The following is an 18,122-nucleotide window of genomic DNA, read 5'->3' as shown; positions in this document are numbered from 1 at the left end:
AGACAAGTACAGATTAAGAGGGCCAGATCAGAAAATGTGTGTATACTAAGTAGCTCAAAGACAAGGGCAAAACTTTAACGCACAGAAAATACATTCAGAACTTTCCGAGTCCCAATTTCCTCTGCTTTTACAGGTCAGCCTAGTTAGTTGTCCTCCACGCCCCACGCCCCACGCCCCACGCCCCACGCCCCACGCGCGTTTGCGTTTTCTTAATAAACTCATAGCAAGACCTAGGGCGGCGGCGGGGGGGGTGGGGTTGAGCCACAACGCATGCGCCGTAGGGAGCGACCCCCCCAACAACAGCCAGGACGCTGCTTGGGCGGGGCCTAGGCCGAGCCTGGGCCGGGCCTGGGCGGGGCCAGGCGCGCGCCAGATTTGAATTTCCTCTGCGAGCAGTCAGTGCCCGCGCAGAGGTTGAGTTGCATAGCAGTACTCGCACCAGGGCCTGCGAGCAGTGGGCCACGGGTGCCGGCCACAGAGATGGTGGAAGGACCAGGCTGTACTCTGAATGGAGAGAAGATTCGCGCGCGGGTGCTCCCGGGCCAGGCGGTGACCGGCGTGCGGGGAAGCGCTCTGCGGAGCCTGCAGGGCCGCGCCTTGCCGCTGGCAGCCTCCACGGCTGTGGTCTCCCCGCAGGTGAGCTACTCCTGTAACCGGCCATGCAGTCAGCACGGGGAAGTGGAATAAAGACTCCATCAGGGTTCCAAGGTTTAAAGTGTCATCTCTTTGCTCTGGCCCAGGTTTCGTTTCCCAAAGTTTTTCGTCAATTTACTGGAGGGAGAAGTCTGTCCTAGGGCGCCTGCGCAGGAGAGAAGGGCTAGCGCTCTGGGCAGAAGCTGCCTGAGCAAGATGCCCTAGGGGAATCCAGTGAAGGTGTTTTATCCGAGTCACCTTACTTAACTCCTTTATGATACCCACATGGTTTCCCATGTCTACAGCTGCATTTTTTACTGTTGATAGTATCAAATCTCTGCTACCTCTGATTTGTTTTTTCGTCCCATTTTAAGCTTTTAGCATAAAATTCTAGTTTCTTGCTTGCCTAATATTCTGCAATTGGTAAATATATCACAACTAGTATATAATTCTAAAACTACACGTAGAAAATGTAGCACTAACTTCTCACTCAGCTTCATATTGCCATCTAATTAAGGGGCAATGAAACCCAGTTCTGGTTCCCTTAAGTGAATTTATTTCTTTTTAAAGTAAACGAGCACAGCTTCTTGCCACTCAGGCATTCATTGCAGACGATGTGGTATTCATTTGGACAGAACTTGTACTAAAAATATTTTGATTAAGGCATCATGTTTTAAAAGCCCTTTAGATGTGTGGATGATTGTATTTCATGGATACATGCAATATTGCTGTATTTCAATTTCTTCTGCAAAGCTTCCTCATAGCCTTTGGTCCTAGAAGAAAAAGTTGCCTGCTATGAAATTAGCATATGCTTACAACTTGAAAGAAATGAGGTTCTAAGTCTAAGAAAATATATTTTCAAACTTGGGAAAAAAGAATAAATTTTACATCTCCTTCCAATTGCCCTTTTGTTTATTTTGACTTGATATGCCAGTAAGTACTCTGTACCTATTTTTTTTTTTATTATTGTTACAGTGTTTCTAAAATCGTTTCAGGGTACCAAAGATGGATTTTATATGGTTTCTTAAGAATATTAATATTTATGAAAATTACTCATTCAACAAAATTTGAGTACTCGAGGCACCTGGGGAGCAAAAACAAATACTTCCTCTTTTAGAGCCTATACTCTAGTTGGGAAGATACAAAGACATTCATTAAATAATCGCCTAAAGAAATATAAATTAAGTTCTGTGAAGGAGAGATACATGGTTCTTTAAGGGCTTGTAGGAGGATCAGGGAAGGCTTCCCCAGGGAAGTAGCAAAGCTGAGGTGTGGGCCGGGTGCAGTGGCTCACTCCTGTAATCCCAGCACTTTGGGAGGCTGAGGTGGGCAGATCACCTGAGGTTGGGAGTTCAAGACCCGCCTGACCAATATGGAGAAACTCCGTCTCTACAAAAATAAAAAAATTAGCCAGGCATGGTGATGTGTGCGTGTAATCCCAGCTACTCGGGAGGCTGAGGCAGAAGAATCGCTTGAACCCAGGAGGTGGAGGTTGCAGTGCACTGAGATCGCATTATTGCACTCCAGCCTGGGCAACAAGAGCGAAACTCTGTCTCAAAAAAAAAAAAAGCTGAGGTGTGCAGGTCGAGTAGCAGCTATACAGCTCAGGGACTGGAAAAGGAAAAAGAAAAGACTGAAAGAAAGCCAGAGTAGACACTGCCCTCTCATTTAGGAGATAACTGCAGAAATCCAGGTGACAAATTTGGTGTCAAGTGCTGGTGGTGGAGATGAAGACAAGAGAATCACTATTTTAGAAGTAAAGATGGGAGGGCTAAGCAGTGGATATGACATGAATATGCTTAGGGATATCATCATTTACATGATTCAACCACAGCGTATTTTGTGTTAGGTTTTATGCTAGCTCCTGTGGATACGAAGATGAGTAGGATATGCTTTCTGCTGTGAGAGTCAACCTAATGTTTTAAATAAATATCACCTCATTGGTTTTTAGGAAAAATAGCTTAAACATTTCCTTTTAAGTTTTGTTGTGATTATCTCTGATGGTAAGGCATGAGATGCTCTTATATTTCATTCAGTCATGAAAAAGGATAACCCTATGATAAAGGATTAACCTGATTCTACAGATGAGGCATATGAATCTCAGAGTGAGTTTAAATCAGTTTGCTCAAGATCACATGGCTAGTAAGAGGCTACACCAGGGTTTGATTTTTCTTTAAAACTCCAAAGCCAGGCTGGGCGCGGTGGCTCAAGCCTGTAATCCCAGCACTTTGGGAGGCTGAGACGGTGGATCACGAGGTCAGGAGATCGAGACCATCCTGGCTAACACGGTGAAACCCCGTCTCTACTGAAAAATACAAACAAAACAAAACAAAAAACTAGCCGGGAGTGGTGGCGGGAGCCTGTAGTCCCAGCTACTCGGGAGGCTGAGGCAGGAGAATGGTGTAAACCCGGGAGGCGGAGCTTGCAGTGGGCTGAGATCCGGCCACTGCACTCCAGCCTGGGCCACAGAGCCAGACTCCGTCTCAAAAACAAAAAAAACTCCAAAGCCTACCCTCTTAACATGCCGTAGCTCCTCTCAGCCATAAAAGATTCAGTAGGATCTTTATTGCTTTTTTAGCATACAATGGTAGGAACACCATAATGCTCAGTATGTAGTAGTGGTTATTTATTAAATAGAGAAGTGCAACCTTGGATTTTTAGCTGTGTCTACTACCATTTTTAGTTTTGTTCGGTTTAGTGAAATCTCTTATGTCTATTCTGATAATTCTCTTCTAACAGCTTCCATCACCATGTTTGGATTGCACAAAAGAGTGCAGCCTGATGATGTAATACAAATGCTTCAGTACTGGTTAGGCAATTATTAACATCACTTGGCAGCAATATTCAGTAAGTTATACCCCACACATAAAAAGCCCGGCATTTAAAGGTATTATTTTTGATACCTTAATAGAAAGAGGCATTAAAAATTGGAATAGGTCTCTATGATTAGGATCAGGAATCTGGTTCTATGGACACTGGATTTTAAAATCAACATGGAAGGAATACACTCTTTGAGGCTGTTGGTAAACTTCTAAATAATTTACTATGGCTTCATCTTCTGGGGCTTTGATCTAAAAAAAAAAACATAATTATAACCTTTTGTAAACATGAAGAGTCTTTTGCATTTTAGAGGGATCCTTAGTAAATTTCATTAAAACATGGTAGGTTGTCACAAACCTCTGGCAAGATCATTAGTGTAACAGATGATCCCATGTCTCCTAGGCATTTATGCCAAAGAGTTAAAGCTATTTAAATGTTTCTGCTACTGGCTTGCAATGATTAGTTTTCACAAGGCAGCATTTAAAAATAATTTAATAACTGCATACTGCATTCTTTACAGTGCAGTAAACATGGAAAAAGTTACCAATGAGAGCTAAAGAAATATTTAATGGGCATTCAAAATAAAATATTTAAACCTCAGATAATCATACCAAAAAACAAACCAAGAAACACTACTTCAGTAGCTATTGCCGCAATGAAGTGTTACTCTGTCATATAGCATTCTTCTTTGTTCCAGTGTAAAGTTTATCGAGAACACACTTGAATGCATGTCTCCCTGTGACAACTGATCCTCATTTTGAGAAAACCTAGCCATAGAAGATCCCAGCATCTGCTAGTCATGGGTGCACTATATTATTGTTCTGAGTTATGATCCACTGTCTTGTCAGCATAAAATTGTGCAACAGTGTAAGCAAATTGCATAAAACTCTGCTGGAGATTGTGGAACCTTATGGTAAGAAACAATGTTGGAATATAAATGAACATAGCTGGTTAATGAGCTTTGAAAAGTCAAACCTTTGATTTTAATTGTTGGGTGGATACAATATTTTAGTGAAATATTTAATCTGCATGTGTTTTCAATTTCACAAAACAGGATATGAAACAGTTTATTTATAAGCATTCATTTTATTTGAAACATGGTCTGGTTATTTCCATCACTCCTTAAAATTTGATACATGTATTTAATATGCCAGCTATGTGTCTTTATATATGCTTCACAGTGTCAGGAACTGAGGAGACATTTAATAAAAGTTGAATGGATGGAGAAGAGCAAGGTTTTGAATAGTGCAAAATGATTAAAGATTTAGAAATAAATTCCATTTGGAATCTTTCATTATGAGAATGTGTATATTTTGTTGTGCATGTTATATGGAAATTCCTACTACCAGAATATAAACCATGTAGTAAATTTTCCTTCTTCAAAGTGCGGGGAAAAAATCATGGCTCATTTTATTGCCATTATTTAAAGAAATGAGCTAATCTACAGAGATTCATTTTCCAGTAAAATGAGGCTCATTTCTTTAAGCATCTGAAGGGGATACCTAAATAATTTAGAGAGCATGCATTATATACTTCCTTACCTTCTTAAATGGATACTGATAATGATTTCTCCTTAATGACTCAAGATCATCATTATCAGTATCCAGAATCCTATGGAGTTATGAAACAAGGGATAACAGAGAACAGATAACATTCTTACAAAGGAGGAAAAAGGGGAGGTGATTTTCCATGGCCATTGTAGCTTTTTATCCAAGATGAACATATTCGGTATGCTGTAGAGACAAGAACATCTATCATCTTGATTTTGAATTCCCATTTCTTTGTTACTTCCTCGTCTGGAGATGCTTATTGTCACATCTTAGCTTATTTGGTCAGGATTAAATTAAGCAGCATATAAAATTCTTAGCTTAGTGCCTAGCAAAATAAACATCCTGGGAATTGTTCCTTTTTCTTCTAGATCAGAGCTTTCTCACCAGACCCACTTATCTGAGGAACACCCTGTTTTTATGAAGGGTTTGTAATCATTTGATGCCTTCAGATAAGGTACAAAGTCTTTAATCTCTTAGTAAGTGCTTGAAGGCCCTGCACTTAGAAAATTGTAGAATATGTTTTGATGACTAGGCCTGAGGACCCCTATTTTGGTGTTTAGAAATCATTTTAAAATTATGTTCCTTGATGACTTAGACTGGTATACAAGTGATCTCTGATTAAAAAGTATTGTTGTATTGGGGGGAAAAGCATGTAAGGAAAAGAGGAGAGACTATGAAAGTAAATATGGTATTTTCTTCTCTATAGGGAAAATACTTAACTGCACTAGAGTTGAAACATTTATCTATGGAAAAGTCTTATTCTGCTCTGAAAAGTTTATCTTCCTTGTCCACCCATGGATAGGCAGGATAAATGGTAATCAGCACAATAAATCATGTGCTGTCTCTGAAAATATATGTTGTTTTGAAGATTTCATATTATTAAGCCACTTGAAAATGGGAAGGTGAACCCTTCTCAATCATACTTAAAATTGTGTCAAAGCAGATTTTCATCTTTATTTCAGAAAAAAATAAAAAGGATGAAATGTTCAGATAATACAGTAATAGATTATACGGGTCAACATGAGACAGTCAAGTGTATATTGGGCAATTGTGTATAGTTATAGCAAAGATAACAGGCTTATGGAAATTAGTTTTTGAATTTGGGCAGCAAAAGCTTGTAGAGAGAAGGTATAACCCTAGATTCTGTGGTAGGACAAGTGAGTATCTTATAAATCTTAGGTTTATTGCAAAAGCTTTGCCCAATTTGTACACAATAGCTATTAAAACAGGTAGAACAAACCATTACCTGTATACCAGAATTTTACCTTAAGATGGAGTTTTAAAAGGACAGTGAAAGATATATGCCGGTGCTTGCAATGGGCAATCATAAGTTGAAAATTTTATTTTATCCCAAGTATATTATCCAGAGCTGATTATTTTAGAAATGATAGAGTACCAGGAATCCACTGACTTGGGTAAACCATCCGCATGATAGACAACTGAATAAAAAAATCTTTATATGACATTTCAAAACCAAAATTAAGCACAGTAGTACCACCTATCCACAGAAGGTGCATTCGAAGACACCCAGTGAATGCCAGAAACCATGGATAGTATCGAACTCTATATATGCTATCTTTTTTCCTACACATACAACCTATGATAGTTTAATTTATAAATTAGGTACAGTAGGAGATTAATAGCAGTAATTCTTAATAGAACAGTTATACTGTAATAAAAGTTAAATGAATGCGGTATCTCTCTCTGTCTTAAAATACCTTATGGGACTATATATACCGCGAGTCACTGGAACTACAGAAAGTGAAACCTTGGATAAGTGAGAACTACTGTATTGGATTAGATCTTTTTAGAGCAACAATTTAAATGCTAAGTAAACATGTCAAATAAAAACCAGGCATTCTAGGACTGGTGGCCAAACACAGAGGAACTCCTCCCTAAACCTTCCCATATGGTTCTTTTAATTTTATGGGAAATTCTGGTAAGTAGAGTATTTTAGTTCCATTAAGACTTTTAGTAGTCATGAGAATTTGGTCCTCTTATGTTCTCACTCCATTACAGGTAATTAGAAAATAAGATATTGGGATGTTAATGAATTTTAAAAGGAGATTAAGTAGATGGTAGAGTAGAAGATTTTGCCAAGATATCTTGGGAAAAGTCAAGCAGGATGGGGATGGTGGGAGGGGAAGCAATGAGTGTATACTTTAAAGTCACACTTGGTTTTCAGAGCTAAAGGAGGAGGCATCTATTTAATCCCACAAATGTTCACTGAACCCCAGGCATTGTGTAAAGCCATCAAGGATATTAGCTAAACTTGTTACTGTCCCCAGAGAGCTTATAGACCGATGGGGGAGAAATGCAAGTCAGACAAATAATAATTCAGTATAGTAAGTACTATGACAGTAGTTTAGAAAATACTATGTGAAATTTGGCAGGTAGAAAGCCTCAAGATTATCCTGCTGTCCAGGTGGGGAAACCCTAGCCCCAGAGAGAATTACAAACCATATATGTGAGCAAGGGAGAGGTTTTACTAACATTTCATTTTAATACCCAAATACCATCAGGTATGAAAAAAGGAATTCTTAAACATATTCAAGCCAAGGTCATATGGCATCTGTAGCTAGAAGAGTTTCTGCTGCACTGAAGTCATTTGATATTTTTAGGTTAATGTTTTTCTATAAGTTAATATCTACCTGTGAATTCCTTCACTTGCTCTCTGTCAACACGTATGTTACAATATTAACATTCATCAGGCAATAAACCTCTTTTTTCAACATTTATAATTTCAGAGTTTTGATTTTTTTAAAGATTGTATCGTATGTTGTTTTTAATTGCAGAGAATAGAGTAAAACACCAGTAGAACAAACAAGACATGTATTACACCTTTAAGACTTTAGTTGGAGGTTCTCTTTGAGGCTCTGTCAGCTAGGACAACATATTTCAATTTCCATTGACAGCCATGTGAAAATATATAATGGTCTCATGCATTTAAGTATATTGGGGGCTTTGTATTTTTGACTCTTTTTCCTTTCACAAGAGAATTTATTTACAAGGGAACGTATTACCTTTTTTCTTGTTAATAAGTGGCCCAGTAACCATAAGATTTGAAGCACTGTCCACCAAAACTTTGTTTGCTAAATGGCCACATCATTTTCCACGGTTAGAACTTTTTTTTTTTTTTAGATGGAGTCTTGGCTCTGTCACCCAGGCTGCAGTGCTGTTGAGAGATCGGCTCACTGCAGCCTCCACCTCCTGGGTTCAAGCAATTCTGCCTCAGCCTCCCAAGTAGCTGGGATTACAGGCATGCGCCACCAGACCTGGTTAATTTTTGTGCTTTTAGTAGAGTTTTCATCATGTTGGTCAGGCTGGTCTCAAACTCCTGACCTCAGGTGATCCGCCTGCCTCAGCCTCCCAAAGTGCTGGAATTACAGGCGTGAGCCACCGTGCCCGTCCACCATGGTTAGAACTTGCTAAAATCTCTGATAGATGACAGCAGATTTGCAGATATAGATGTCTGCTCCAGGATAACCTTTGATGCCTTGAGGCGTAAAATCCTGGAAATAAAAACTTTTTAAAAAAATGCCTATCCCCCAGCATTGGTTATGGGAGATGTTTCAGCTGTGCTTTTCATAAACTGTACATGGAACCATATTCCCCACAGTGTAGATTTTACAGAATCTTGAGGCAGGATCTTATAGGCTCATTTATCACATAGGAATTCCCTGGGGGAAAATCTCTGGTAGAAATCAGGACGGCTGGTTTTGTGTCTCTTCCTAATAAACATTATTAGGAGTCCTAAGCATTTTAATATTGGGGTAAAAAGAAGTTGAGGTTTCCATTAAGAACCCTCATTTTTGTCAGGTTTTTCCTGTTTGTTTTTTCAATTGATCTCACCTGAAATGTATGTCATATGGTGGTCTGAGGTTCAATGGTTCAAAAAATTTTACACTTATTATTTCTGTAGGTATTTTCATTTGGCAATTACAACAAAACTCAGTGGGGCAGTACTGCTGAATTCAATTTGGGTGTTTTGATAATGGGGTAGTTGTCTTCATGGAGTAGAAAACTTCCCCAGGAAATTGGCAGAGTTTTCAGAACTGATAGAGTAAAATTAGAAAATCTGTCTACTACTCTTCCTCTTGCTCTCTGGGCCATGGCATAGCAGGGCCTTTGCTCTGTCATTCCTTTTGCCAGGAGCATGGCTCACTTATTTAAAACTTGCTCAAATTTCAATTCCTTGATGAAATTATGATTGCTCCTTTAAAATTGCAACCTGTTGCACCCTCCCCCAATCTTGATCTCTCCTTTACGTCTCCATCTCTTTTCCAAATCTCCTAACATACTGTGTTATTGTATTTATTGCCTACTCTTTTCCCTTACTAGAACATAAATTCCATGAAGGCAGCTGGTTTAGTTGTTTTATTTATGGATGCATCCCGAGCCTCTAGAACAAGGCCTGAGACATAGTGGAAGGTCAGTAAACTTTTCTAAAATGAGTTTATACAAGTAAACAGCCATTTTTAACGGGGAGGAGGATCATCTTTCCAGATGTCACGTGCCACTTTTGTTGTAGACAAAGCCAAGTGAATAACATGAACTGTTATAGGTGTTGACTTTTGGTGTTTTTAACTAAATGGTGTAAGTTCTTGCCAAAGCTGTTAACTTGGTGATGTGAGCAGACTTCACATGAGACATTTGGGACTCATGTACTATCTTATTAGGTGTTGTGACAGCACTGTCTGTTTCAAGGTTATTTCTCTGTCTCTGCTAGCAGCCATTATAAAACCTGGTAAAGTCAGAACTAAGTAGTAGAAAGAAGGTCCAGGCAGGGAGAAGACAAGTAGTGAGTGCAGGCCAGTCAGATAGTTTCCCATCTTGGAAGAAGAGAAGTGAGCCAGCCAGGTGCAGTGAGAAACAGTGATGTGGCAGCTGACACAGAATTTCATAATTGGCCTATCAGACATTAGATAGATGTTGAGTTTCAGCTTTAACTTTTTAAAATTTATTATTTTTATTACAGTAGGCTTCTGGGGGAACAGGTGGTGTTTCGTTACATGGATAAGTTCTTTAGTGGTGATTTCTGAGATTTTGGTGCACCCATCACCCAGGCAATGCACACTATACACAATGTGTAGTCTTTTATCCCTCATACCCCTCTGTCCCTCCCCGCAAGTCTCCAAAGTCTAATGTGTAATTCTTATGTCTTTGCATCAGATTTAACCTATAAAACTTGAAGGGGTAAAGGAGATTAAAGCACAGGAGTGGCAGTAGTAGCAAATTCTTTCCTACCCAAGAAGTGGGGAATGCTACTATATATGAGAGACAGAGAAGGGTGTGTGTGTGTGTGTGTGTGTGTGTGTGTGTGTGTGTGTGTGTATAAAATGGGTTAACATTCATCACCTGGCCTCTGCTGGGAGCTCTAAGAAAAACTAGAAGATTTCACAGGGTATGGCTAAAACAAGTTGCTAGTAAAGAATATTGGGAAAAGATAAGAGATTGTTGACATTGGAATGGTGGGAAAACAAGGCTCTGATCATTGACTTATAAATGAGGGTTCAAAATGTTAATAAGAACTTAAATCTGAGATCCTGAAAATGTACAACCTAATCTATATTGAGACGAAATTCTATATCTGTTTTGTATATCATCATCTTAAAAGTGTCCTGGGTAGTTTATAAGAACTTTTTACATACTGATTGGTTGTCATGGAAACCTACCTTAAAACCCACTATCATAATCTATACTTGGCCTGAAGTGTATTTGAGTGACTTAAAGTCCCTTGTTAGGGAGAAAAGCATCAAGATTCTTGGTGCTTCTCAATTCAGGGCTTTAAAAGATTGACTTATATGAAAACAAGGCAAATGTGTTTTTTCCTCACTGAGTGCTCAAGCCTGCCTTCCCAGTGCTTGATAATTATTGATAGGTACTGGAGTTCATCCCAGAAAGGGAAACCAAAGACTGAGCTTTGAGGACATGGTGGCAAAAACCTACGTCTCCAACAGGTTCTTTTTTGTGCAGAGCAGGAAGTGATTGCTGTCATTTTTAATTACTCCTGTGCATTTATCTGACATTCTAAGCCAGTGATTGATTCTCCAGTCCTTAAACAAAGAAGGTTTTATATAAAGCTAATCGACTGAACTGTAGGCAGTTGGAAAATTCTGGCATTGACTGTAGCTATTTCAACCTTGAGTGGGTTTAGTGGAATAATGTCTCTCATCTCTATCTTTTTTTCTTTATCTCCCTGTTATCTCTCTTTGAGCTAAATACTGTGACTGTATCTTAACAAAGTCCAATTTAGTGAAATAAAGAATAGAGTGGACATGCCATCTTAAGCATTTAGAATGACAAATGTCTGTAAAACCAAAAGTTTGAGAATCACTGAACAATATCATTTCACTTTAAACTGAGGAAAAATTGTGACTTGTTTCTAGACTCTATATCTAAAGCTGTTTTATAATTATATCTTGACATTTCCCCACTCCCATTGCCTACCAAGGTTTTATTCAGAATCTTCTGAGGATCCTTAGGCCCATTAGAGAAAAACAAAGAAGTGGTGAGAGGTAAATGCGGATATTACTTTAGATTGAGTTAATACATAGATGTAATTCTGTGTACCCTGTTTTATCTTATATGATAGTTATGCATGTCTTAAGTTTTACATTTTTTATTACATTTTGAGTTTAAGTTAAATAATGTTTGTAAAACATATCTAAATAATAAAAAATAATGACATAAGAAACACCAGTATACATAACACCCAGTTTAAGAAGAAGGGCATTACTAAAATCTAAACCAAACTCCCTTTCTTTTCTTCTCCCACAGAAGAACCTGTATTTTATATTTTTGTTTTCTGTTTATTCATGTTTATAATTTCCTCACATATCTTATAGGATTCTGCATAGGTATTGTAATTCTAACAATGTATTGTTTGGTTGTGCAAGGCTGATGGGGGAAAGGGAATATGAGTTGATTTTTTCTTTATTCTTAACATTGTGGTTGGAAGAGGACAGGTCTCAAATTAGATACCCTTACTCAGGGGGCCCCAGGTTTTTATCTCTGATCTCCTGCACCCTCACAAGACATAAAGATTGAAGCTCTCATTCCTTAGTTTCAATCAATGCCCTTAGGGTACATGCTGGCTTCAGGACTCTCCCTACTACCTCTCAGGGTTCTCTCCCACTTTTAGGTTTTGACCTTTTATTATCTCATACTAGCTTAACAGTTCACTGGTGTAGTTAAAAATACTTTGTTTTCATATTTTATCATCTATCATTTGTAGCTGTTTTTGTCTGACCACTCTTTGAGGGAACTTGGCTATACTTCTGGAAACAGAAGAACCTGTATTCCAATTTTTAGTTTTAAAACATTCGTGTTGTATTCCTGTGCTTTCTTTTCATATGCACAGAGCTGTATGGTCCTGGAAGTAACTTTATTTTGATTGTCTGCCAATTACTTTTTTTCACTTAATTTTTTTGGCCTCTCTCTCTCTTTAAATGACTGCATAGTAATTTGACAAAATGTATGTAAACAGCCGATTACATTACCTGACTTGTTGGAGATTATTCTTCTCATTGGAATGCAGCTGGGCATGAAGTAATATAAACACATTTAAGAATTAAATTATAATTTTGCTTAGAGTGTGTGTGTGTATGTGTTTATGTGTGTATATGTATTTTCTACTAGGCTTCTGCACTGAATAATAATGATGCCAGCAGCCTGTTTAATGGATACGTTTACAGTGGCGTGGAAACTTTGGGGAAGGAGCTCTTTATGTACTTTGGACCAAAAGCTTTCCGGTAAGATAAGCCTGTACAATGCATCTTATCTCTCTTAAGTTTAAAGATGCATAGAAGGCTAGATGGAGCTTGCTGGGTGACACATTTAATCGTATAGGAAGTACTGTGTTTTTAAGAGAGTTCCAATATGAGAGGTTGCAATTCTATCATGGAAATCAATAAGCAGCCGAAGAATAAATTCTGATGTCATCATTACTTGGAAGACAGTCATTTTACAGAGCTTCCCAAGATGTAGTAGAGCAACACATCTGTTTTGCTAGTCCCCAAGCTCCCTATACCACAGTCTCTCCTTGTTTTTACCAAATGTGTATTGCATTCAGTGACATTGGTTACTTTGTATTTGTGACAGGCCCTAGTTTGGTTTAAAAGTATCACTTGATTTTTAAATATTTTTCTGGCTCCTTGCTTTCTCTGAAGCCTTGAATGGAATTTGGAAATTTACTTGGAGAAGGTAAAAACTTTCCAGAGAAATAACAGGTTCTCCATTGTTTCACAGTTCCCATGGAAATTCATGGCTAATATACTGGCAGAGAAGGACTAGCAACCTACTTCCTTGGGTGACTTAATGGTAAAAAAGTCAAAATATATGTAATTGTGATGCATGATGACATATTTAATTTTTGCAGGAAAATGAAAGCGGCCTTTGAGTTAATATGTCTACCCAATCTCATTCTGTCTTTTCTGAGTTTAGCCTAAGCTTTTGCCAACTGTAAAAACTGGTACTGCTTCCTCAAATCGTTTTTAGTGCTGTTTAAAGATACTGTCCACAGTTATCACCTTCTTAAAAGACCCATTCTTGAGCCCGATGCTAAACAGAGGTGAATAGTTGTCACAAAGAGATGATACTATATGATTGTTCTTTGTTGCATCTCATCTACCACATATTTAGAGGAATCCAGGGTTTATGTAATTGCTTTTCCTTTGAGGTGTTCTCTTTTCATTGTCAGCAGCTGCTGTCCTTGGACAACATTGTCACTTCATGGTTTTTCTCAGTCTGGAATTGATAACATCAGCATATGCCTAGTTGTTCATGCAGGAATGATATATTGCAGGTTACATTACTGCTGTAGTATATTGATGTGCTTGAAAACTCGTAGCTCTGGATAGAGTAGTACACAATGGAATCTGTGCACGATAGTTGAAAACATTGATATGTTATTGATTCTCTGGTGTTAGGTACAGATTTATTTCTGTAAGATGATAGGGGTTTTTATCAAGTGCTGTCCACCAGACTGATAAGGGGGAAGTCATTTCTCAGTGCAGGGCTGTCAGTAAGTGTTCCATGAAGTTCTAAACAAGGACAATCACTTCTTCAAACTCATTGAACTAGTACCATCCCTGGAGAGTACCTGTATCAGTATATGGGTGGGAAAAATGCAGTGGCTTGCTTCCTTTCAATTTCCTGCAGCCATAACAACTATGGGATCTAACAATTCAAGGTCAGTGGCAGATCTGCTGTTGGAATCTGAACCTAAAATCAGTTGCTCCCCTTTCACAATGTAACATAAGTTCAAAAAATGTACTTCCAACTTGTGCTTCTTAGAGGAATGGATAACTCTCTCAAAGAAATATGATCTCTTTGTGAGGCTGCAGGTCTGTGCACCTGCAATAGAAATGTAGTCTTCATTTTTGACTTCTGCCTCTCTCCCACCCTGGCTCGTCTGCATTTGATAGAGCATATAGCAGGAAACATGTTTAAAGGTTGCTCACAGTTTTCCCTTGATACCCAACTTTTCACAAGCAAAATTGCCTGCAGAGTTTAGTTATAAAGTATGTGCATCTCACAGGTCGGGCCATGAATCTCCTGGGATTCATTTGTTAATGAAAGTAGAATACAAGCATAGCCCTCTAAAAGAATCTGCCCTGTAAAAACCCACACATCAGAAAGACACATAATAGAGAGTGATTACTTCTCTACCTACTAAGTGATATATTTAAGTGCTCCTAATAGTGCCAAGGAATACTAAAAATTATTTGCTATACATTTATTTTAGGAGCCCTGTTGTGGTATTATGTGTGATTAATACCTGTACAACTTCTGAGCACTTTCCAGTAACCCTTCAACTAAAACAACACAAACGTCACTTGAAGTTTTTGCTATAAATGTAACAAGTACTCCGTAGAAAAAACTGAAAAATAATGAAAAAATAAGTGTAAAATAATACATTCTCAATTCCACTACCAGGTATAATCTTTATTAACTTTGGATGCATATATTGCCACATTGCCAGTATAATGTGTGCAAATATTTATATGCATGTTCACCCAGCTGCACTCACACTTAAGCTATCATTTTAATCAAAATGGACATAGCTGGGCATTTTGGACTAAAATTCAAAAAACAGATAGATAGATAAATAAATATATTTTTCCAAGACTATTTGCTGTTTCTAGTTTGTGATTTACTCCCTCTGGCTTTTGCACTTATATGTGCTCAGAGACTAGAAACTATATTTGAGATATTTTGGAGGCTTTGCCATTTTAGAAATGCCTTATACATGATTGATTTTATAATTTATTGGGGTTTAAGTGAGTATGAACCTCAAATCAGTTATGCAAGAGATAATATAATGATTCTTTTTAGTTTGCTGAAATGTCTTTATTGAATCCATCATATACTACTTATAAAATAGTTTTACAGCTTCAACATAGTTTCTGTACTGTCACATAACATGTTAGGGGAAATAGAAGTGTACTTTTACTCTGTATAATACTTTAAGATTCATTCATATTGTTTGAAGTATCAGTGGTACTTTCTTTTACTAAGTAGTCTCCCATTATATGAATGTACCATATTTTGTTAATTCATTCATCAGATGATGGACATTTGGATTGTTTCAAGTTTTTAGTATTAAAATTGCTATGAATATTCACGTACATATGACATATATGTGTGGACATATATTTTCACTTGTCTTGGATAAATACGTTGGATTAGAATTTCTAAGTCATGGCCGGGCGCGGTGGCTCACGCCTGTAATCCCAGCACTTTGGGAGGCCAAGATGGGCCGATCACGAGGTCAGGGGATCGAGACCATCCTGGCTAACACAGTGAAACCCCATCTCTACTAAAAATACAAAAAAACATTAGCCGGGCACAGTGGCGGGCGCCTGTAGTCCCAGCTACACGGGAGGCTGGAGAATGGCATGAACCTGGGGGGCGGAGCTTGCAGTGAGTGGAGATCGCACCACTGCACTCCAGCCTGGGCGACAGAGCGAGACTCTGTCTCAGAAAAAAAAAAAAAAAAAAATTTCTAAGTCATTTGGTAAGTATATGTTTGACTTTAAGAGGAATTGCCAATTTGTTCTTAAAAGTGGTGGTACCATTTTGCATTCTTACCAGCAGAGTATGAGAATTTCAGTTACTCAGCACCTTTGCCAGCATCTGGTATTGTCAGTCGTTTTAATTTTAGCTATTCTAATAGGTGTACAGCGTATCTCATTATGATTTTGATTTTCTTCTCCCTACTAACTAATGATATCTGATGCAAAGTGTTTATCTGCTGTTTGTGTATTTTGTAGGGTGACGTGTCTATTAATTTTTTCTCTTTTTATTGGATATATTTTAGTATTACTGAGTTATAGTATTCTTTATATATTCTAGATGTAAGCCATTTATCAGATACATGTTTTTCAAGTATTTTCTCCCAATCGGTGGCTTTTCTTTTCATTTTCTTAACCATGTCTCTTGAAGATTAAAAACTTTTAAGTTTGATGAAACCTAATTTATCCAATTTTTCTTTCATGGTTCATTCATACTTTTTGTGACCAGTCTAAGAAATATTTGCCTAATGCAAATTAATCAAGATTTCCTTGTTTGTTTTCTTCCGGAAGTTTTATTGACTTAGTTCTTCTGTTTAGGGTTATGATCTATTTTGAGTTCTTTTTTGTATATGGTACAAGGCAGGAGTTGACTTTGTCTTTTTGCGTGTGTATTTTCCAGCACCATTGTTGAAGAGATTATCCTTTCTCCATTGAATTTCTTTGCAACTTTGTTGAAAATTAGTTGACCACATATGTGTGGGTCTATTTCTGAACTCTCCATTGAGAAGAATATCAGATAAAATGATATTCTTTTATCATTTTTTGTGTCTGTCCTTTCACCAGTAATACACTGTCTTAATTAAAGTAGCTTTAAAGTCAGTTTAAATTAAGTTGTGTCAGTCCTCTGACTTTATTCTTTTTTTTTTTTAATTGTTTTTGTTATTTTAGTTATCTTTCTACATTTTAGACTTAGCTTGTTGATTTCTACAGAATTCTTTCTGGCATTTTGATTGGCCTTGTGTTGGATCTATAGATCAATTAGGTGATAATTCACATGTTAACATTATTGTCTTCCACTCCATGAACACAGTATATTTTAAGAAGTATTATTCCTTCGTTTCTTTCAGTATACATTAATAAGTATTTAGATCTTCCTTCATTTCTTTATCAGTATTTCATAATTTTCAGATTCGGATGTATTTTACATTTGTAACTAAGTGAGTTTTTTTGGTGCTATTGTAGAGGGTATGTTTTTAAAGTTTGACTTTCTAATTGTTCATTCACAGAATATGGAAATACAATTTTTGTGTGTATATTGACCTTGTATCCTGCAACCTTGCTGATATGATCTGGCTCTGTGTCCCCACCCAGATTTTATCTTGAATTGTAATCCCCACGTGTTGACGTGTGGGGGGCATGTAGTCCCCATGTGTCGAGGGAAGGAGGTGATTGGATCATGGGGGCAGTTTCCCCCATGCTGTTCTTGTGATAGTGAGTGCGTTCTCACTAGATCCTGTGGTTTTTTAAGGGGCTCTTCCCCCTTCTCTTTCTCTTCTCTCTCCTACTGGCATCTGAAGAAGGTCCTTGCTTCCCTTTCACCTGCCACCATGATTGTAAGTTTCCTGAGGCCTCCCAAACCATGTGGAACTGCAAGTCAATTAAGCCTCTTTCCTTTATAAATTATCCAGTCTCAGGGAAGTTCCTTATAGCAGTGCAAAAAGGGACTAATATACTTGCTAAACTCATTATAGTTCTAGTAGCTTTTTCTTGTATACTTTTAGCATTTTCTATGTAGATAATCATATCATCTGTGAACTAAAGCAGTTTTATTTTTTCCTTTCTAATCTATATGCCTTTTTTTAAAAAAAAAAATACTGGGCAAGTTCTAGGTACATGTGCAGAATGTGCAGGTTTGTTACCTAGGTATACATGTGCCATGGTGGTTTGCTGCACCTATCAACCTGTCATCTAGGTTTTAAGCCTCGCATGTATTAGGTGTTTGTTCTAATACTCTCCCTCGCCTTGTCCCGCACACCCTATATGCCTTTTATTTCTTTTTCTTGTTTTATTGCACTTGCTAGGAACCCCAGCATGATGTTGA

General features: G+C 37.9%; 1 protein-coding gene across 2 annotated transcripts in view; it reads left to right on the top strand.

Annotated features, from left to right (window-relative positions):
• Positions 1–398: 398 nt before the first annotated feature.
• The window catches only part of LOC105466630 (nei like DNA glycosylase 3), a 53,158-nt gene continuing 35,434 nt past the window's right edge, over positions 399–18,122 (top strand). Inside the window, exons 1-2 of one of the 2 annotated variants that reach the window (XM_011715694.3) lie at positions 399–636; positions 12,645–12,757. In XM_011715694.3, the coding sequence (XP_011713996.2) occupies positions 481–636; positions 12,645–12,757 (269 nt within the window). In that variant the 5' untranslated portion in view covers positions 399–480. The remainder of the gene's footprint in view (positions 637–12,644; positions 12,758–18,122) is intronic. The other variant, XR_978333.2, reaches the window with a different exon arrangement.

Source organism: Macaca nemestrina, chromosome 3 (assembly GCF_043159975.1).
Source record: "Macaca nemestrina isolate mMacNem1 chromosome 3, mMacNem.hap1, whole genome shotgun sequence".
NCBI lineage: Eukaryota > Metazoa > Chordata > Mammalia > Primates > Cercopithecidae > Macaca > Macaca nemestrina.
The sequence above is the reverse complement of the archived record's forward strand: the minus strand, read 5'-3'. Positions and strand labels throughout refer to the sequence as shown.